Source organism: Henckelia pumila, chromosome 4 (genome assembly GCF_033568475.1).
Source record: "Henckelia pumila isolate YLH828 chromosome 4, ASM3356847v2, whole genome shotgun sequence".
In the NCBI taxonomy this organism is placed as follows: Eukaryota; Viridiplantae; Streptophyta; class Magnoliopsida; order Lamiales; family Gesneriaceae; genus Henckelia; species Henckelia pumila.
Genome location: NC_133123.1, coordinates 29,225,327 through 29,247,587, shown reverse-complemented (window position 1 = coordinate 29,247,587; position 22,261 = coordinate 29,225,327). Strand labels below are relative to the sequence as shown.

At 32.4% G+C, this 22,261-nt stretch overlaps 2 protein-coding genes across 6 annotated transcripts; one reads left to right on the top strand and one right to left on the bottom strand.

Annotated features, from left to right (window-relative positions):
- Positions 1–5,749: 5,749 nt before the first annotated feature.
- LOC140861711 (CSC1-like protein HYP1) lies at positions 5,750–13,708 on the bottom strand. 4 transcript variants are annotated; one of them, XM_073264730.1, is made up of 12 exons: positions 13,366–13,602; positions 13,159–13,266; positions 12,699–13,055; positions 12,022–12,174; positions 10,740–10,803; positions 10,416–10,625; positions 9,918–10,103; positions 8,437–8,735; positions 7,928–8,204; positions 6,854–7,132; positions 6,488–6,721; positions 5,750–6,103 (listed from the first exon to the last, which is right to left on the bottom strand). In XM_073264730.1, the coding sequence occupies exons 3-12, from the start codon at positions 12,977–12,979 to the stop codon at positions 5,942–5,944; spliced, it is 2,145 nt and encodes a 714-aa protein (XP_073120831.1). In that variant the 5' UTR covers positions 12,980–13,055; positions 13,159–13,266; positions 13,366–13,602; the 3' UTR covers positions 5,750–5,941. The 4 variants fall into 4 exon arrangements, with proteins under 4 accessions (XP_073120831.1, XP_073120829.1, XP_073120830.1 ...); XM_073264728.1 differs by lacking the exon at positions 13,366–13,602 and adding an exon at positions 13,609–13,708 and having other exon boundaries at positions 6,488–7,132; XM_073264729.1 differs by having other exon boundaries at positions 6,488–7,132; positions 12,699–13,065.
- A 2,587-nt stretch (positions 13,709–16,295) lies between these two features.
- Positions 16,296–22,217, top strand: LOC140863251 (ARF guanine-nucleotide exchange factor GNOM-like). 2 transcript variants are annotated; one of them, XM_073266547.1, is made up of 3 exons: positions 16,296–16,409; positions 16,885–17,745; positions 18,342–22,217. In XM_073266547.1, the coding sequence occupies exons 2-3, from the start codon at positions 17,020–17,022 to the stop codon at positions 21,951–21,953; spliced, it is 4,338 nt and encodes a 1,445-aa protein (XP_073122648.1). In that variant the 5' UTR covers positions 16,296–16,409; positions 16,885–17,019; the 3' UTR covers positions 21,954–22,217. The 2 variants fall into 2 exon arrangements, with proteins under 2 accessions (XP_073122648.1, XP_073122647.1); XM_073266546.1 differs by having other exon boundaries at positions 18,309–22,217.
- Positions 22,218–22,261: the final 44 nt, after the last annotated feature.

The following is a 22,261-nucleotide window of genomic DNA, read 5'->3' as shown; positions in this document are numbered from 1 at the left end:
ATGTTTATTTAATTTATCACTATTTATTTATTCTAGGTAAAATTAATTGTCAATATTTAATTAATGTCCTAAAATTAAAATTTAGTTGTTAATTTACATTTTTGTCATCGTTTTAATTCATTTAATGGTTAATTTTTGTCATTTCCAAGACTTTTTGAAGTTTTTGAGGTCATTCTGTAGATTTATTCAATGCATATTTAATTTGTCACTATTTATTTATTTTAATTCATCTCCTAAAATTAAAGTTTTATTTTTATTCTCAATTTATTTCATTTAATGGTTAATTTTTGTCATTCCAAATACTTTTTGAAAATTTTTATGTCATTTTGTAGTTTTATTCAATGAGTTTAATTTATGACTATTTATTTTATTATAGATAAAATTAATTGCTAATATTTAATTCATATCCTAAAATTATTTTTTATTAATATCCTCAATTTTATTTCATTTAATGGTTATTTTTTTTAAAATTTTCAAGGTTTTTAGATGTTTTTTTGTCATTTTGTAGTTTTATTTAGTGAGTATTTAATTTGTATCTATTTATTTATTTTAAGTAAACATAATTGCTAATATTTAACGTCCTATGTCCTAAAATTAAAGTTTTATTAATTGAAAGCTATATTAACATTTTTTTTCTCTACATCAAATAAATTTATTATTTTTGTGAAATTATTTTCAACATTTATCTTTAACGCTTTGCTTTTAGTCTTCATTCTTCTAAATTTTTTAACCTAATATTTTGATTATTAAACTTTTAAACAAATAACAAATTAAATCAAATCATTTATTTTAATCATCTGATTCAAGACAAATAGAATCATATCATAATCATAAATCAATATTGTATTCCACTTATATAGGAAATGTATCTCATATTTTATTCAATCAATTCGTTTATTTTTTGGAATTTGGTAATTTAACTAAAATTTTTTGTATTCCTTTTTTTAGGAAGAATAACTATAAAACTAACAGTGATGCCTAACTAAATATTTCAGTGATAAAATAAAAATGTAATCAACAACATTTATACTTTTTATCGAAGGTAAACAAATATATGATTATAAGTAAGTTTTATGTTGATGTTTGAACTACAGTATAATACTTATTAATAATATATATATATATATATGTATATATAACTGACAATTTATCTATATCTATATAAAACTAGCACTTTATTTATGAATTTAATAATTAGTTTTGTCATTTTTAAGGTTTTTGAGATTTTTTATTCATTGTATAGTTTTCTTCAATGAGTATTTACTTTGTATCTATGTATTTATTATAGATAAAATCAATTGCTAATATTTAATTCATGTTCGAAACGAAAGTTTTATCAATTGAAAGTTATATTTTTTTATTTGTCTATAAATCTACAAAATTTATTAATTTTTTAAACTTACTGTCAAGCTTTATCTCAATCGCTATGTTCTTAGTCTTTTAAAATTTTTAACTTAATTTAGTGTTAAATTTTTATAAAACAAAAAATTTCAATCGAGTTATTAACTTTTACCGTCTTGTTCAAAATAAATAAAATCATATCATAAATCAAGATTTTATTTCACTTAAATAAGAAATGTATTACCCTCTTTTATTCAATCAATTAGCTTATTTTTTGTATTTGGTAATCTAACAAAAATCTTTGGTATTCCATTTTTTAAGAAGGGGGACTACAAAAATAATTGTGATAACTAACTATGTAATGCTTTAAAAAATTTTAGGGATTAAAAATATTTTAGTGCTGAACTAAAAGTGTAATCAACACTGATATTTTTTATCCAAATTAAAAAATATATAATTATAACTAACTTTCATGTTGATGTCTGAACTACATAATATAATATTTATCTATATAAAAGTGGTTATTTAGTTATGAATTTACAGTGTTGTATTTATTTTATTTAATTTAATGACAAAATTTTTGTCATTTTCAAGCTTCTTTTATGTCATTTTGTAGTTTTTTCAATGAGTATTTAATTTATGTATATTTATTTATTTATTTATTTATTTATTTATTTATTTATTCATGTGAATTAATTATTAATATTTAATTCATGTTCTAAAGTTAATGTTTTACTAATTGAAAGCTATTTTAATCTAAAAAATATATATTAATTTGACAACTTACTTTCAACATTTATCAGCATCGCTATGTTTTAGTCTTCTAAATTTTTAAACATAATATTTCGGTCATTATAGTTTCGTGAAAAGAAATAAATTGAATCATTAACTTAGTCATCTGGTTCAAATCAAGTAAAATCAGATAATAAATAATTGAGACTATATATCACATATAAATGAAAGATATTCTTCTATTTTATCCAATCAATTCGTTTTAGTTTGTTTTTTTTTTTTGAATTTAGTAATCTAACTAAAATTTTTGGTATTCCAGATTGTAGGAATAATATTATAAAACTAATGGTGATGACTATGTAATCTAACTATGATAGTTTACTGAAAAAAAATATTACATGATTTGAAGAAATAAAAAAATTTACCTTGATTATGGCATATTATATGTATATGAATATTCAGAAAAATTAAAAAAAAAAAGAGAGACATTTACTACATATTAATATTTTAGATTTTAAAATAAGATTATGACAAACTTATGAAACAATTATGTTTATCATTAATTAAATAAATAATTGTATGACTAAATTAATTTTTTGACATAAATTTTTTAATACTTAAACATAAGAGTTTATGTTAGAAAAATTTATTTTTTATTGTTTTTTTGTTAGGACATTAATTATTTTATATACTAAATATTATTGAATGTATATTAAATTTGATTTTCAAAGCTAAAGAAACAAAGTTATTCAATATTCTAGAAAATATACACAAAATTGTGAATGTATTATGCATGAGCAAAAAACTTGAAAATCAAAGCAAGTCATATGGACATCATGTTTTATCAGACGTAAAAAATATATATGATTTAGATACACTTTATTCATAGAAGATCAAATTTTATCTTTAACTAAAACTTTTAAATTAAAAAATTATTATTATTTTTCACTAACTTTTTAAATCTTAGGTTTTGGTCACTAAGTTTTCAAAATTTGTTTTTTTAAGAATAGATTTTATTTTAATCTATTTACACCTAATTGTTGTGGTGACAATGAAAAATGCTTATTTTGCATCGAAAAATACTGACATGGGCATTATAAAAATGATGCAACTTAAAAAATTGTTGACTTATTAGATGTCATGTCAACAATTGAATTAAAAATAGTCAAAATTAAAAGTTAGTGTATCAAAACATAAATTTGACAAATCAATTGACTAAAAATCAAAATGTGATGTGTTAATAGAACAAAAAAATTATTTCCTTTCAAATAAATTAATGTTTTAACTTGCAAATCAATAGAAGTAAATTATTATTTAATAGATATTACTTTTGTTGAAGTACAATAACTATTCATACTGAGAAGAACAATCGAAACATGATATTTGAGATACAACATAATTTAAAATATTAGATTAGTATTGTTACAATGACTATAATTTTTGAAAATGCAATAAGCATTTGACCATACAATATGTATCAAAGTGAAGGTCATGACTTCGATTCACATTGATTGCGAGCATAATTATTGGGAAAGAGATTATTGGGTACAATAATTATATTTTTGCTATGTAAAACAATCAAAATGTAGTGTTTGAATTGTTACACAGATTAAAATATTTTAATTGCACAATTATATATCAACTATATATAGCTTTTAATAAAATGCAAAACGCTCGGTCCTACGGTTTATAAAAAATCAATGTATTTTTTTACATTTCTCGACAGTTATATAACATATGTTATTGTTTTAAAGTCATTAATTAAAAAATAAATTAAAGTCAGTGTATAAAACATAAAAGCATTGATTAGATACCACAAATCGATCGTAAAAAGAAAAAATTAAAGACAAAATGTTCTCACTTCAATAACTAATTAGAGATCAAATGATTATAATCGAAGTTTGAAATTGATAGTACAATATATAACACTTAATTAAAAAAAAAAGCAATCAACTAATAAAATTATTATAACGTGTCACGTGCGTTGCACGTGCAATTTTCTAGTAATAATAAAAATCAGACGTAAAAATGAAAGATAAATAAATAAGTACCTGGTTTTTTTGGAAAAAAAAAAACCTCAAATCTAAAAAATTTCTTTAAAATTAATATTATTTCTTATAGATTTTTTTTTTAAAAAAATTGATGATGATAGAACCTCCTATTTTTTTTGCTTTCGATATGTTTTAGGGTTAAGTCGATGTCATCCATATGAGGTCCACTGATTTTAACCAATCATGATTCGTCATGTCATCCACAGGGTATTGCCCTGTGGGCGGCATGTACAAAACCATGTTTTAGATAAATATTTTGAAAAATACAATGACATACAAATCAAATCAACCAGATAAATCACACCAAACAAATCTTTTGTGACTGAAAATTTTACTTTATTTGCATGTAATATGTGCACTACAGTATTGAAGAAGACATGAAAATGAGGAGAAAATATCATAAATTGAAAAATATATTTTGAACCATACATATATCATCGTCTAATTTTATAATTGAATGATGAACAAAGACAGTAATTTATGGATTGAATATATTATTATAAAATTTAATTAGGTAGTGGGAGGTGATTGCTATGTTATGTTATATTATATATATATTTTTTTAAAAAAACCACACTAATATATAATAATAATAATAATAATAATAATAATAATAATAATAATAATAATAATAATAGTGGTCCGGAATGTAATGTTACTCCAGGTGGAGCCTTAACGAAGAAACTTGGGGTCGTCTCTGGTCTTCTCTCAAGATGGTGCTTTCATTGGATTCCAAGACTTCAAATTTTGGGAAATTTTACACCGTTTACTTTGGGAAATAAAATTTTTTTTTCCACCAATTTTTTTTTTATTTTAGTTCATTTCAAAGTTTAGTTTCTATGTACTAATTAATTTTTTTCTCGATCATATTTCATCTGAGTTTTGACGTATTTGACGTATCACGTGGTACCAAAAAAATTAATGAGAAATCGAAAAGCTGAAATGTCAAAAAATGTCACACAACATTTGAACAAAATAGTTGAATGTGTTGAAGAATTTCGAAAATTTAGAAAGGATTTAATGATGAACTCCAAGGCACGTTTTAAACGCTAGCTTTTAAGAGATGTTTTTGAGATCTCTCTCAGGATACAATTGAAATAATAAACTAATTCCAGACCTTTGAATCTGATGATGCACTTCTATTTATAGAGAATGAAAAAAACGTATTTGAACGGGTGTGACTCTTAGTCAAACAATGCATCCATTCATGAACCAAAGCATCCACCCGTAATTTTCGCAGCGAAAATCTTTATTCGTCATGGACAACAAAATTTCTGAAAATATTCTGAAAAATATTCTAACAAAATGGACCAAACTCAAAATCGAACGAGTAAGTTAGACAAAAAACAGTAATTTTTTCAAAAATAATAACGAATTAATTTAGAAATATTTCATTTGAACGGATTTATGCCCTTTATTTTGTTTCTTTCCCGTCGTATAACAACACTTTTCAGCTACATAGACTAAAATAATATTGGTGAAATTCCACGAGCCCTTAGTTTTTATCATAGGTAAAACTATAAAGTTCATTTTCATCCTTATTTGCAGACGAAGATATGTGCTGATGCAACAATTTTCTCAATATCTTTCACACAACTATCTCCACAAATTTCATACAACCAAGATTTGACTACACAAGAAAACACCAAATTAAGAAACGTGTGTTTTTTTTTTTTTGCTACATATGGAAACATCTCACACAATGAAAAATTCTCACTTTGTACTAGTTCTATATCTAATTCTAGCAACCATCTCCAATATACAGCACCATAACAACAACAATAACCATTACAACAGCCAATCGATCAAATTCAACTTCAAACATTAGAACGGTCGAGCAGGGGAGAGTTACTGCTCTCGCTCTTTCTAGAATCTCTTCTAGACTTCGTTGCAGGATCTCGGTATGCCGTAGCAAGTTCATCATAGAAAGAAGATATTGCCGGGTCATTCTCATCCATTCTATCCTTATTTATCAAGCACTGCATCATAACGACAAATAGTTATCAGGACCTTAACAGGGACTCAAAATTTGTACTGTATACAGGGATGTGTAACTTGAACAGGAAGGGGGGTGGGGTGGGGGGGGCAATAGCTCCTGCTGACCCCTACCAAGCACATCGAAAAGCTTAACCGAATGAAGAAACACAAAGCTATTAGATGCATAAAAACAGGGTGTTGGTGTGTATTGACTTTATCGTCTCTTTACCATCTCCTTCAATTAATTGCACAGAGGTGAATTTAACCCACTAGTGCTTACCACTAAGAATGGGATTAGTACCATCTTTTGAGGAGATGAAAACAAATGGTTGATGCTTAATAATACAGTAATAGATGTTGAGGTAAGGCCTATCATGTATATTCACCTCAGCAGGATAACCCCTGAAAGTAGGTAAGAATCGTCTTCGGCAGTAACTATTGAATATGAGAGTGAGGATTGGAAGAGGAATAGTTGCGCTGGATGCTATTGGAACTTTCTTCAGACCAAATATCCCAATGGCGATAATATGCATCAATACCAAGGCAAATATCGTTGCGTCGTGTACCACAGTCCAAAATTTTCCTCCAGTTTCAAACTTGGGTTTATAAACATTGAATAGCTGTTCCAACAACACCAAGTTAAATGAACAGATACAAACCTTCCCAATTGTCCTAAACAGAAAAGGAAGAGATCCAAAGATCCAGCAAATAGTTAAAATTCTAAGGAACAAGCATGAGCACCATAGACTGACCTGGTTACGGTAGACGATATATCCAAAGCAAAAGTAAACCAAGACAAATGGCAAAATTAGTGGCGCAAGGAAGAAGTATGTGACTCCAAGAAGGATGAAAAACATAATCTTGGGAATTTCACTGTGATAAGGAATGGAAGGGGCCTCATGTTCCTCATCAGAATGACAACAAAGAATTCCTTTCGCATAACTCCAAATGAGGGGCTTCAGCCTAAAAAGTTTTGCAGAAAATATTTTGGTCCATCCAGATGTTACAACATATGCAATGAAGAATGACGCCTACAAAAAAAAGAAAGATCAAATTCATTATTGCATTATTTCAAGGTGTCTACAAATGTACCTGACCAAGACTTAATTTGACCATCTTATGGTAAAAAAAAGAGCCCTTTCATACCATTAAAACGTAAAAAAAATGAATGATGTAATGGAGAATCGAATCAGAATTATATCAACTCCACAGCCATGAATCAAGCTTAAGATCTCTCTCATGTACAAATATAATTAAGATTAAAACACAATTAGGATTCTTCTCAATACACACACACACACACACAGACTAGCGCTCCTTGCACGATACATCCATGTACATATTTTTTTATGCCAAGTAATTTCATATTATTTTCAGGACTGGCATTAATCCTCAAGTCACTACATTTTTTTTATCACATTTTAAATGCATGTACACGCTCTCTCTCTCATTAAATTACACAATCGATCGATGGAGGTTAAAATGGACCCGTGCCTATACATCTATGGATTTACAGGTACACAGAGTGATCGAATCCTATCTACAAAATCTACTCAACCTAAGAAAGCCATTAATGGAAAAGATAAAAGTAAAAAAGAACATGAGCCATGGGATTAGGGGCGAAAATTTGACAGAACTATGAGTAATTTTGTCAAGCCATGGGGTATTAACGCCCTATTCCAAAGACTCATAGTCCTCTATGCATATAAACTCAATTAGATAATTATGAGGCTATCTTTTGACATAGAGAGGCGCACTCGAAGCAAAATAACAGGCATTATCATTTCAAGAGTAGTGTGAGATATTAACATTTATAATTCGTATACCTGTCCAGGAACTGCCGCGGCTAATGTCTCGGGAATGTTTTTGGGTTCAAGAAAGATATCAGCCTTGTAGAGTGCTGTCCCTGACAGTACATTTGCAAAGAAGACGTTCCATATGGTGAACCATAATACTTTAATGCAAGCACTTTTCTCAATTTTGCTGAAGGCAATGTACCCTTGTATGGAGGAAAGCGTTATCATCACTGGGGGCACTAAAGATTGAAACAGCACAAGAATAAGACTTGGAAGGTATCCAGTAACCACTTGGCTGACAACTTTTCTGCACGAGCAAGAAAAAGCTTTGTTATATACGTTACAAATAACTAATTATTGTCATTCCAAGACAACCATGTACAAAGAGATTACATTGTAATTATATGTCTGAGGTCAATGTAAGGAAATACATAAGATTTTTAGGCAGTAGAAATCCAATTTATTGCATATTATTCAGAGATCACACACCTAAAAATAAATTAAAATAAGAAATAAAGATTGGGAAAAAAACCACTTACTTTTCTAACAGACCTTTCAAAAAGGGGAACCAGGTCTCCAGCTGATCCAAATTAGTGAGACCTTGCACAAAGACAACAGGTATAACAAACAGAAGAGTGATACAAATGCACGCCACGATAACAGCAATGTTGCACATCCATTTCTTGAAAAATGATGCAGAAAAGAAGGGCCAATGTACATCCTGCGGATCCGGAGCTTGCTCAGTAACCCATTCTGTAGGTTTCAGCCGTTGTTGAACATGTACAACTATAGCAGCAGTAAGCCGAGACTTGAACGACACAAAAGCTGCCGCAACTTCCTAACAGGGGAAAATTGAATAGTGGAGAATCACATGGTATCCGGAATCATAAGTTGAATGTCTGAGCACATAAGAATACATGGTATCTCAACAGAGATGATAATACAGATTTACACATTTTTCAATGTAGTTAAAATATCACCTCAGTAACTTCTTTTAGTAACTTTAATCCACTGACTTGCCAAGGATCCGTTGACCTAGTGGCAAGGGTGAGTCCCCAAAACCCCAGAGGTTTTGGGTTCGTATCCCATTAGTTAGAAATATCCCCCAGCCCCATCGTACAAAAAAAAAAACTTTAATCTACAGACAATTCGTCCCGATGAGTTTGGAATAGTAGTAAAAATATAAAGAAAAGAATACGCAATGCAAGATATGATTTACATGGTTCACCATAAATAATTACATCCATAACCTAATATTTGGAGGCTTAAAACTCTATCAAACTCTTTTAATAATATCAAATCTGATGGTAGAGTGTATTCTTTGATTTTACGTATTCAGAAGAGGTATATTGCTAGCAAAGTTGCCCTGCAATGTCATTACTCATTAACAACCTCTGATGCACTAAAAATTGATATTGGGATGCTTTGATTGGTACAAATTGGTTTAAAATGCATTTCTGTAATGACAACGCTAGGGTCTCAACACTTGATCCAAATCCATACAGCATATGTCAGGCTCATTCTTGAACTAATGCATTCTACCATCGTGCACACCAATCATGTTCTATTACATTAAGTCACATACCAAGTCAAGTCAATTCTTGATTCTGATATGTTTTGTGGCACTAGCTTCAATCGTATTGTGCCATAAGTGAGAGTAATTGAGATGCAATAAACCACATCAGCTAATAAAAAGCTTTGAACAACCATGTAGTTGTCATTGAGCTATTACGCTAAAAATAAATTGATCTGAATATTGAACACGAGCTATATCATTTCAGAGAAAACTTGACAGTGTCCACGATAAGTTGACTAGTGTGTCATGCCTCGGAAGAGAGAAAGCACATATCAAAGTTGACACACGTGGACTATATGTAAAATTATTGATTCGTAACAGAAACGTCGTGAATTCATGTGTAATGACAAAAATACAACCAAGTGGCACATTTAGTTTTAGCTATATCCATTGTGTATAATAGTATATTACACATAACTATAATTTGTAAGCAGAGCGTGTTACCTTTCCAACAATATTAGATCGTTCTGTCATCACATCATGTTCCATATCTTCTAGTGACTTTTCATATTCATCTAGGTCCATTCTTCGTCCAAAAAGCCCAAGACAACCTGATCGTGTGTATCTTTGTTGCGAATCATTTTTTGATTTCAGGTGCACAAGTTTTTTATATGCCTTGTCTGCCTTATTCTAGAAAATAAAAAAAAATAAAAAAAATTGGAACAGTAACGAACCCCACCAAAAAAAGAAGGCAAACAAGAGTTGAGTGTTGTGCATCTAAGAACCACACTAGCAAGTAGCATCTGCTCAAATATAAAAATCCAAAGCAACTTCTTCATCTCAAAGTTTAGATGGTGCAATTATCCTACCTTTCAAGTTTCAACATATCATAGTTTGACTTGTGCATCTAAGACATAAGATGCAAAAACGTGATACAATGAATAAATGTGTCAAAAGAACCAGGCAGAGTTGTTTAAAATAATAGTTTCGAGAAATGCTTACAACGAGGCCTCTGAGTTTGCTTGTTCGACGAACCATAGAATGGGATAGATAGGAAGAGGGATAATATTCACTGAAATAGCTCTCAACACTTTCACTGAAGCTTCTTCCAGGGGTGACAGGAATACTTCGTACTAAAACAGTATACTGGTTTGGCCGAGGTTTTGATGAGTAGAAAAAAGCAATCCTCTTTGATGCAATATAGTCAAATTCCTGTATAAGATACGATCCGTTAATTTTTCTATCTACGAGCATCTCAAATTCACTAGGACAAAACTCTGGCACTAACGTTTATGGGGGAAAAAACTATGGCATTGAAATACTTACAATGTACAGAAGATAGCAGACAACGGCTGTGAAAATATAAATAGCACAGAAGTGTATCCACAACCTTAGAGAAACCAAAAGGAATTGTGTTACTTTAAAGCTAAATATAAAGTTAATATTTACTAAATTCAAACAAATTTTGAAATAATTCTTGAATATAAAATTACAGCAAAATGGTTGAGCAACTCAAGTTGGTAGCTTGCATAGTTAGTAAGGGTGAAAGGAGCACCAAGACACTGAGAGATCTTATGGCTTGAGCCCAAGGTGCCAAAGGAGGTGTGCTCTTTCAAAGTTATAGTGCACTCAGAGGAAAAATGGCATGTATTAAACATTTCTCAATCAAATTCAAGACAACCACTTGAAGACTCAATTTATGCAAACGAAACATTTTTACTAACAAATAAAACAGTGTGCAATAAGTATTTGCCCATAAAATCAAAATTTCAGCCGAAACAACCAAATGAATTTGTAAAAATTATAAGAAAATAATAAAGTAAGAAATTTCATTTAATATAACAATAAGAGATTCAGATTTAAATATCTATCCAAAATTATAAAAAGAAAGAAAAGAGGAAAGACCCTAAAGATGCCTATGAAAATGCAAAATAAAACTTGATGGAACCTACCCCTCGCCTGCCATTGTTGCAGGAGAATAGATTCTGAATGGATGGTAGTAATTTACTGTGAGGGTGCTATGGGGCTCTTTCAAACCCGAAAAAGACAAATTCTAATTTTTACGAGGAGAAAAAGTTACTAGGAAAATCAAGGTGTTCGCCTCAGCTGAGAAGCATGCCTCGTCGTGTAGGTGTGCATCTCTTCCGCGTGCCTGTTGTTTCTTCAGGCACACTAACTTGCACCTTTGGCTTGAGGCACCCCTTTGGATGACACGGGTAATTTTTGCATCATATTAGTCTAAAATACACAAATTGAGCATGCCCACAGGGTACCCTGCTGTGCAGCACTTGCCTCTCAGTCTTGTACTAGAAAATTGCAAGACAACATTGGAAAATCCAGAAAGGATAGCAGGAAGAAAATGTTCATTAATATTGCATTGCAAATGATGACAAATGGCCTTGTAAAATTTTGGTTTGTGGTCCACCACCCCATTGTGCATAGTAAAGGCGTATTGACTTGAAAAAACCACAGAAAAGCTGATATTGTGCATAGTAAAGGTCAATTGACTTGAAAGAACAGCAGAAAAGCTTATCTCCGCCACAAAATCCAACTCATTGCAAGTGTTCATAACACTTTTGATAGAATATGTAAAACCAAATTGAGTTACCTGTTTGATCCATCATCAACATTGGAAATGCTAAATGAATCCAGAGATTTGTTAGGTAGGTCAGTGAAGTCAATATTTAATTGATTTCCCGCATAATTGAATGGAAGAAGAATCAAAATCCCAACAATCACGGCAAACCTGAACACTCTCAAACTGCAAATCAAGAAAGTGAAATGCATAACATCAGGCAGATGTAGAAAACAAAATTAGAAATCACATAAACTAACTGAAGCTCTTGATTGATAATCTACACGCACCAGAGGGTTCAACCACAGAACTATATATATCTCAAAATCAACTCGCTCTTTTCTAGTTACCCACACGTATTTTCAGAAGTTTGCAATCACAGTTAAACTAGCCACATATGTGGTAAAACATCATCCAACACAGGCAATATCAAAGTTTAAAGAATTTTCATTATGTTACAAAAACAATGAGACATCTTCGTTTTTATTTACTCGAGAGCGTGTATTTAGAGCAAGCCTCTATTTGCCTGCAAGTGGAACAATTTAATCCCCTTCATCTATATTGATGAGCTCCAACACCTTTTGCCAACAATTCAAACTATGACTATATAAATATTTACTCAGTCTTAGGTCAAAGAAAAATACCAATAAGCAGATATTCCATAAATCCATTAACTTAGATCAGATTTTCTTCTCTTTGTTCTCACTTACCCGAAAGTGAAAATGCGCATGAATACTACAGCATCCAGCCCCGAGTGTGACAAAATCTCATCTTCTGAGGGCTTCCAAGCCTTTATCACCCATTTGAAAGAAGGCAGCAACCTTCCGACACTGAATTCCTCTTCATGTTGAACTTTCCCTTCAGCAACCAAGCGCGGTGTGTAAAGGTCGGCATTTCTTGGCTGGTTTCTCAGAATAGAGTAGAGGATCACGAAAAGTAAACAAAGTGCAACGTTTATCCCAACTGAAGTCAAAAGCGCTGAAAGAATCATCCCTTAAAACTCTTAAATTCACTTGCTCAAATCTTTCACTTCCCCAAACTAACTCTGTCAATAATAAGCTGCAAGACTGCAAAAATTTCCAAAACAGAAATAGAATGAATCAGATACGAGCGGAAAAGGCAATAAAATTACACATCCATCGAGAATATAGGTGAATAGCTTATGCTTACATCAGAAGGCCATAGAAACGATCTCTCTTACTCCTCAGCTGAGACACAGAGGTTTGAGCTTGTAATATATAGTCAAAGATTTTAATCAATCATCACCCAACTGGCCAACTACACAATCAAAGAAAACACGTATGAATTCAGCAAACTAATTTATTATCTTCTTCGATGTTCTACAGACTAAGGTGGCACGCCCATCATTAAAAATACCTTGAAATAAACCTCAATTTCTAAGTAGAATAAGCATATAATACACGCCAACCTCGGGTTCTTTGAAAATTAAGAAAAAATTATTAAATTAATTAAAGATGCAACACGCGTCTCGATAACTGTGAGCGTGACCATCGATAATGCTCAAACGGGAATGGCAGGAAAAGAAAAACCCTAAATGGAAACTACAAAAAGTTGATAGAAGCACGGTGTTGAGAGGAAAAAATGATGTAAAAATCAAACCTTTCTCAGTATAGTTGATTGGAAGATAGAGAATATGAAGTTTTGGTCACTTTGAGGAGCTTGGAACGCGAAAACAGTTGGCTTTTTCCCCATGTTTTTGTTGCGTGAGCTTATTGTCTATTTATTTACATTATATTTTTTTTGGTAAATTTACGTTAAGAAACTTAACTTTGCATTGTCAATATAGCATTGTTTGGTTTGATATATTATTAATTTATATATATCATTAATTTATGTATAACTTATTCCAATCAATTTCATCTTATTTTCGTTATATTATTTATCTATTTTTTAATTAATAATTTTACATCAATTAAATCAAATAAATTATAATCTATCCATCAAATCAAATAATGTATTATAATTTTTCTTATTTATTTTTAATTTACATTATATTACTTATCCATGGATTATTTATCTTATCACTTAAACCAAACGGTGCCTTACAACACTCTTTGACCCACACATTTGTTCTTGGATAAAATTCAGTATAAAATATTAAAAATATGATATTGATATGTGATATTTGAACACCAAATATTTCAAATCTGATACTGATATATGATTTTTGAATAATTAAACATTTGTGTTATTGGATGAAAATACAAAACATTGAAAATATATGATATTTGTGTACCAACTATTTTATATCTGATATTAATATATGATTTTTAAGTACTTAAACATGTGTTGCAAGTGTTGATATTAATAAATTTGTACTCAAAATCATATCTTTTGCACGAGATCTAGAGCAGTTGGTGTTCGAATATCATATATTAGTATGATATTTAAAATTTTTTTTTTCGATGTTTACATTTTTTGTGGATCGGGAAGCGCAAACACTTATTTTTCTACATTGATTGAATGCAAGTTTTAGTTTTAGTTTATGGATTCAAAGCAAATACATTTGCCCATATTTTATATAAATGTTAGGTGATTTTCGAAATCTATATAATTTTTATTATATTAACTATTATATTTGATTTCTAAAAAAAACTATTAAATTTGAAAAAATAATCATATGTTTTTCATGATAATTGAAAGTTTTTATTATTTAATAAATATATTATTTCACATACATCTCATGTTTTTAGTACGTACAAAATTAATTTAATTATAATAATTGGTTCCAAACAATTTGGGAGAATAATTTGGTCGGTTCATTTGATAAACTGATAAATAGCTTTTAAAAATTTTGATTTTATGTGGCTGAAATTTTGATTTTATAAAAAAAAAATGTGTGTCTTGCAAAATTAAAATGTGAGACTGTCTCATAAGTTTCTTATGAGACAGTCTCCCAGATCTATATCTACGGTCGATCTAACGCAGATCCACAATGAAAAATAATAGTTTTAAAATAAAGAAATAACTTTTTTCATAAAATATTTTGGCTGAGCCGTGTCTTGCTGACTTGTGAGACCATTCATATTTTGTAATTGAGTCACATCTAATATAAGATATTTAGTTCTTAAATTTATATATGCCGATTTGTTTTAAAAAAATACACGAATCGAATGTTTTATTAATAATTAATTTTATTTTGTTTATACCTGGTGTTTAGTGCGTTTAATTTTTAATAATTTGTGTAAACATGACTTGTTTGAGCAAAGTATAGCGCAATTTAAAACACCAAATATAAAATCTTATGATGAAATCCTTTTCGACACACTCTATCATTAAATTATATTTTTGATAGATTTCACCCTTAAAAGTCAAATCATATTAAAACAATCATCTGCACCCTTTCCTATTTTCACTTACCTAAATATTAAAATTAAAGTGGCAATTTTATCAATTAGGAAAAAGAGTTATCGAACATAATTAATCATTTTTACATGACATCTTCAGGCGTATATCAATCAATATATTTCATTTGCAACACGTTTCAATTGTTTTGGTTTTTGATTAAAAAATATATATATATATTGAGAGAGGAATTAAGTATCACTTGGATAATATTAAAGCAAACCAAATAATGCGTTGATTATTACTATTAAAGTTATTTTCAAACATTAAAATATAATTTATTTGTGATTGTTTTTTAAAAAAAATTTGAAAAGGATAATAATTAAGTTGAATAGAATATTCATTCAAACAATGTGGAACAAACATTTGAGAACATAAATATGATGATCTGCATTAATACAAAAGATTTTTCATTACCGTTCCAAACAAAAAATGTTAATCAATAAAAATTAGCAAGAATATCTACGATGCACTAGAATGATGCAATTTAATGCTAAAAAACCTTAAATCCTCTGAAAAATTTAAAATAATGAATTATTCTAAAATATAACCAATAATGAAAATCCTCTCTAAATTTCAAATAAAAACCAAACCATTTCAAACAAGTTTCAACTTTCAAGTGCACAATATTCAATAAGAGACACCTAAAATTGTTGTGTAAAAATGATTAAGTAGGTTAAATAACTCTTATCCTAATTAACAAAATTACCCTTTAATTTTAATATTTTGGAAATATTATAATTGAAAATAATAAGGGTACAAACTGATAATTTTAAGATAATTTGAGAGTAAAATTAAAATCTGGGGAAAAAAAACAATTTTTTAAAAAAATGCACATAAAACGTTAAATCAACATTTATTAGCGAAACCAGAAACGTGTTTTGACGCCTACGACTAAAAGATTATTTTGACCAAACATAAAATTTCGAATTGCCAAAACTGTCCCCGTCTCTGACCGCAGGCAGTAGCAGCGATGGAGAATTGGAGATGACTTCCTGCGGAGAAACAAAATCAAACACTTATTAAACTCCTCGCTGTGATCTTCAATTGATCTGGTACTTGTCTCTTCTTTTCTTCTTGATCTGTTCCTACAATTCCGGTGATGAATCATTCGTCCGTGAGCTCACGGTTGTTCAATCGTATTGCATTTTTTTTTTTTTTTGCATTTCACTTTGTGGATTTGTGATGCAATAGATCTTGCCGTGAGTTCATTTTAATTTTGGATTTCGGTTCCAGTTGGTGTAGATCTGCCAGTCGATACTGTACACAACACACATCTTGTTTCTGTTTTGTTTTGTTTTCGTTCTAGAAATGCAGTCAAAGTGTGATTGATTTTCATTTTGAAAAATTGTTTTTGGCTCTTGCTAGCTGATTTATGGGGTTTTTAATTTTTTTTCTTTAAATTTCAGACACCCGCTGATCAACACAAAGTCGTTATTGCACTTGTTACACAATCCATCGGTAGAATTATATCAAACTAGTTAAGCTGTATCAATCTAACATGCAATCTTGTTTAACCTGCTTTTATAGGTATGACTGCCATATCTCACTGTAAGTCAATTGTACTGATCTCTCTGTAAAATTAGAAAGTGTTTAACCTGGCTGGGCTTTCTTAATGCAAGCATTGAGCAGAAGTTTCTGAGAGTTTAAATAAGCAGGATCAGTATGAATTCTCTTAATGGGCAGCAGGAAGTTGATGGGTTAGTTGAGAAATTGAACGGTTTTTCCAATCCTTCTGGTGGTACCTTAGCATGTATGCTGAATTCAGAAATTGGAGCTGTTTTGGCCGTGATGAGGAGAAACGTGAGATGGGGTGTTCATTATGCTTCTGATGAGGAGCAGATGGAGCATTCTCTCATTATATCCTTTAAGGAACTCAGGAAAAAGATCTTTTCTTGGCAAAACCAGTGGCATCGTGTTGATCCAGTTCTGTACCTTCAGCCATTTTTGGATGTCATTAAATCAGATGAAACCGGTGCACCAATTACTGGTGTCGCATTATCATCTGTTTACAAAATCTTAAATTTGGATATAATTGATTCGCAAACTGTTAACATAGATAATGCTCTACATCTAATTGTTGATGCTGTGACAAGCTGCCGTTTCGAGGTGACTGATCCTGCCTCTGAGGAAGTTGCACTGATGAAGATTCTTCAAGTTCTTTTGGCATGCATGAAAACTAAAGCATCAGTTAGCTTGAACAACAATCATGTATGTGGGATTGTGACTACTTGCTTTCGGATAGTTCATCAGGCAAGTTCTAAAAGTGAACTACTGCAAAGGATATCTCGTCACACGATGCATGAACTCATCCGGTGCATTTTCTTACACCTTCCTTCTATAGATGGAAATCGTCACAGATTGGTTCATGGAAGTCAATCTAACACAGAGGTAACAAAGGAGTTCTTCTCATTTAATTAGACGTCGTATATCAGATCTACACCTGCTGGATGTGTTTGCCACTGATAAATATTGGTCCCATATCAAATTTATATTGTTAGTTGTATCATAAATTGGAAATTGGAATGCTGCTCTTCGATATTGGATAGATGAAATTGTGCAATAGAATATAATTGTTTGCTTGGATACCGGTATAGGTGCAGGAATCTTGGCTTTTCAAAGGTAGCTTTAGCAGTTAAAATCAAAGTATTTTTTTAAAGTTGTGTGAGCCTCTTCAGGTTTGATGAAACCTTTACTTGCCAAAAGATTATTATTCAAGACTCTCAACTATTGACTGTAAGATTCAGATTATTAGATCAACTCTATACATGGTTGAACGGTGTTAGTACACTTACTCTTGATCCTGTGTTCTTTTAAATTTGAGACCCTGATCCACTTTCTTATTTCTCCATTCACTTGTGAAAGTGTTACTGCAGTGCTGCTCAATTTCGAAATTCCTTGAAAAATGTGTCTTCGTCTCTTATTTCTCCATTTGTTTGCAATTCTACTTGCAGGATGCTGTGTTTGCTTATACTCAGTCTCTGCAGGGTAATAAACATGTCAATGGTTACCGTAGTGCCGAATCAGGCAATGAGCTTCTTGCAGTTTCTTCAGACGTTCCAATGGATACAGTAGCAGTACAAACGAATGATAAAACAACAGAGATTGTTCATGGAAAAAATAGCTCCACGAGTTCTGATTCTTCTATGGCAGATCCATATGGGATTCCAGCAATGGTTGAAATATTCCATTTCTTGTGCTCTCTTTTAAATGTGATGGAGAATATAGATATTGGTCCCAGATCAAATCCTATAGCATATGATGAAGATGTTCCTCTGTTTGCTCTAGGTTTGATTAATTCCGCTATAGAGTTAGGTGGGGCTTCTTTTGGAAATCATCCTAAATTATTGACATTGATACAGGAGGAATTGCTATACAACCTGATGCATTTTGGTTTGTCAATGAGTCCACTAATTCTTTCGACAGTATGTAGCATTGTTCTCAATCTTTATCATCATCTTAGAACCAAGATAAGACTGCAGCTTGCAGAATTTATTTCTGGTGTGTTGTTGAGAATTTCACAAAGCAAGTATGGAGCTTCTTACCAACAACAGGAGGTTGCTATGGAGGCTCTTGTTGACTTTTGCAGGCAACCTATGTTTGTCACTGAATTGTATGTCAACTATGATTGTGACATATCCTGCAGCAACGTGTTCGAAGACCTTGCCAACCTATTATCAAAGAGTGCCTTTCCAGTGAACAGCCCTTTATCTGCGATGAACACCCTTGCGCTAGATGGTCTGATTGCCTTGGTTCAGGGTATGGCCGAAAGAATTGGTCATGATTCATCAGGTTTTGGGGAAGCCTCCCCCTCCCTAGAACTTAAGGCCTATGAGCCGTTTTGGACAGCTAAATGTAATGACTATGTTCGACCTCATCACTGGGTTCCATTTGCACATAGCAGGAAGCACATAAAGAGGAAGTTAATGATTGGTGTTGATCACTTCAACAGGGATCCCAAAAAAGGCCTGGAATATCTTCAAGAATTACATTTGTTGCCTAGCAAACTAGATCCGATCAGTGTAGCATATTTCTTCAGATATACAACCGGATTGGATAAAAATATCACCGGGGATTTTCTGGGGAGTCATGATGAATTTTGCATACAAGTGCTGCATGAATTCGCGAGAACATTTGAATTTGGGGACATGAATTTGGACACTGCTTTGCGCATTTTCTTGGAAGCTTTCAGATTACCTGGTGAGTCTCAGAAGATACAGAGAGTGCTAGAAGCATTTTCCGAGAGCTATTTTGAGCAATCACCCCATATTTTGGCCAACAAAGATGCAGCTCTCCTGTTGTCATATTCCTTAATAATGCTTAATACGGATCAACACAACGCACAGGTCAAGAAGAAGATGAGTGAAGATGATTTTATTCGCAACAACCGGAAAATCAACGGGGGAGATGATCTTCCTCGAGATTTTTTATCTGATCTTTATCACTCTATATGTGAAAACGAAATCCGTATGCTTCCAGATCAAGGAGGTGTTGCAGTTTTCACAAGAAGTCATTGGATTGGCTTAATGCACAAAGCAAAGCACGCAGCACCTTTTATTGTCTGTGATCCTGGATCCTACCTTGACTATGACATGTTTGCTATTTTGTCTGGCCCTTCAGTTGCCGCTATATCTGTGGTATTTGATCACGCAGAGCAGGAAGGTGTTTTGCAGTCGTGTATTGATGGATTTTTGGCCATTGCTAAACTTTCTGCCGCTTACAGTTTTGGTAAAGTATTGGATGATTTGGTTGTGTCCCTTTGCAAATTTACAACCTTGTTGAATCCCTTCTTTAATGAAAAATCAATTCTTAGTTTTGGGAATGATATAAAAGCTAGGATGGCAACTGTGGGAGTTTTTACCATTGCTAACTGTTACGGTGACCACATTCGCTCAGGCTGGAGAAACATGTTAGATTGCATTTTGAGTTTGCAGAAGATGGGCCTTCTTCCTGCTCGTCTTGCCAGGGATGCGGCTGATGATTTGGAGGCTTATCCTGATAATGATCGTGTGAAACGTTCAGAATCACCTGCATCTCAGGTGCCAGCAACTATTCCTTCCAGGAAATCATCCGGTATTATGGGCCGGTTTAGCCTACTCCTATCTCTTGATGCAGAAGAACCTGCACCCCAGCCCTCGGAAGAACAAGTTGCTGCTCGTCAGGTTGCCCTCCAGACAGTCAAAAATTGTCACATCGATAACATTTTTGCTGAGAGTAAGTTCCTGCAAGCAGATTCTCTATCACAGCTTGTTCGCGCCCTTGTTGTGGCAGCAGGACGTCCTCTCAAAGGTAATAGCTCATTGGAAGATGAAGTCACAGCTGTTTTTTGTCTGGATTTGCTGATTGCAATCACTCTAAACAACCGGGACAGAATCACGCTTCTTTGGCAAAACGTGTATGAGCACATAGCCAATGTCGTTCAGTCATCTGTAATGCCTGGTACTCTTGTAGAGAAGGCTGTCTTTGGGCTCCTTCGTATCTGCCAGCGATTGCTTCCTTACAAAGAAAACCTTACCGACGAGCTTCTCAAGTCTCTGCAACTAGTATTGAAACTTGATGCTCGGGTTGCTGATGCTTACTGTGAACAAATTACACAGGAAGTGATGCATCTCGTGAAAGCCAATGCCATGCAGATAAGATCTCATATCGGTTGGCGGACAATCATATCTTTACTTTCCATCACAGCTCGGCATCCAGAAGCATCCGAAACCGGGTTTGAGACCCTATCATATGTCATGTCTGAGGGGGCTCACTTGTTGCCTACAAATTACGTGCTTTGCTTGAATGCTGCCAGGCAGTTTGCTGAGTCCCGTGTAGGTCAAGTTGATCGCTCAGTGAGATCTTTAGACCTGATGGCTGGTTCAGTTGTTTGTCTGGTGAGATGGTTTAACCAAAGCAAGGAAGCTGTGAATGAGGAGACGGCTATAAAGATATCTCAGGATATACTCGAAATGTGGATGAGGCTTGTTCAGGGGCTGAGAAAAGTATGTTTGGATCCGAGAGAAGAGGTCAGGAATCATGCTATTTTGCTGTTACAAAGATGCTTGGCCACAGATGGTATCCGTTTAACAACTGATCTGTGGCTACAATGTTTTGATCCGGTGATCTTCACCTTGCTCGATGAACTACTGGAAACGGCCCAACAAAGTTCTCCAAAGGACTATCGAAGCATAGAAGGATCAATTATTCTTTCGCTCAAGGTCTTAGCGAAGGCATTTCTACAATCCCTGCCAGATATCTCACAGTCAACATCATTCTGCCAGCTGTGGTTGAAGGTTCTTAGCTGCATGGAAAGACACATGAAGCTGCGATTCAGAGGAAAACGAAGCGAGAAGATTCATGAATTAGTTCCCGAGCTTCTCAAGAACGTACTCCTAGTCATGAAGACTAGTGGAATTCTTGTGCCGAGCGATCCTGTGGGAGGAGACAGCTTTTGGCAACTTACTTGGCTGCACGTTAAAAATATCACCCCAGATTTGCAATCTGAAGTTTTCCCCAGAGAAGAAATGGAAAAGTTGCAAGAAAAACAACCCAAAGGTGGGTGCAGTCCTCTCCCCGACGGAAATGTAGTTGTTTCACCGAATGAAACCACAGCCTGAGGATAGTTATTTTTCCATCCAAAGGTGGTAACCCTTTCTGTTGAAAGGGAGGTCCAAGATTCCTGCGTCTTTTTTCTTTTTCTTTTTCTTTTTTGGGTTTTTTCGCTTCATTTACAGTATTGATGCTGATATAGGATTTTATAGCTTCGCACAATATCATTTGTATATTAACACTTTTCAAGTGTTGAGTATAGCATAGCATCGTAGTTGGGAATTGATTAACTGATGATCATATTTTTCAAAGCATTATTGATATGGTCAATATATTTTTTCCTTGTTTTTATTTATTGCTTTTTGTGAACAATTTG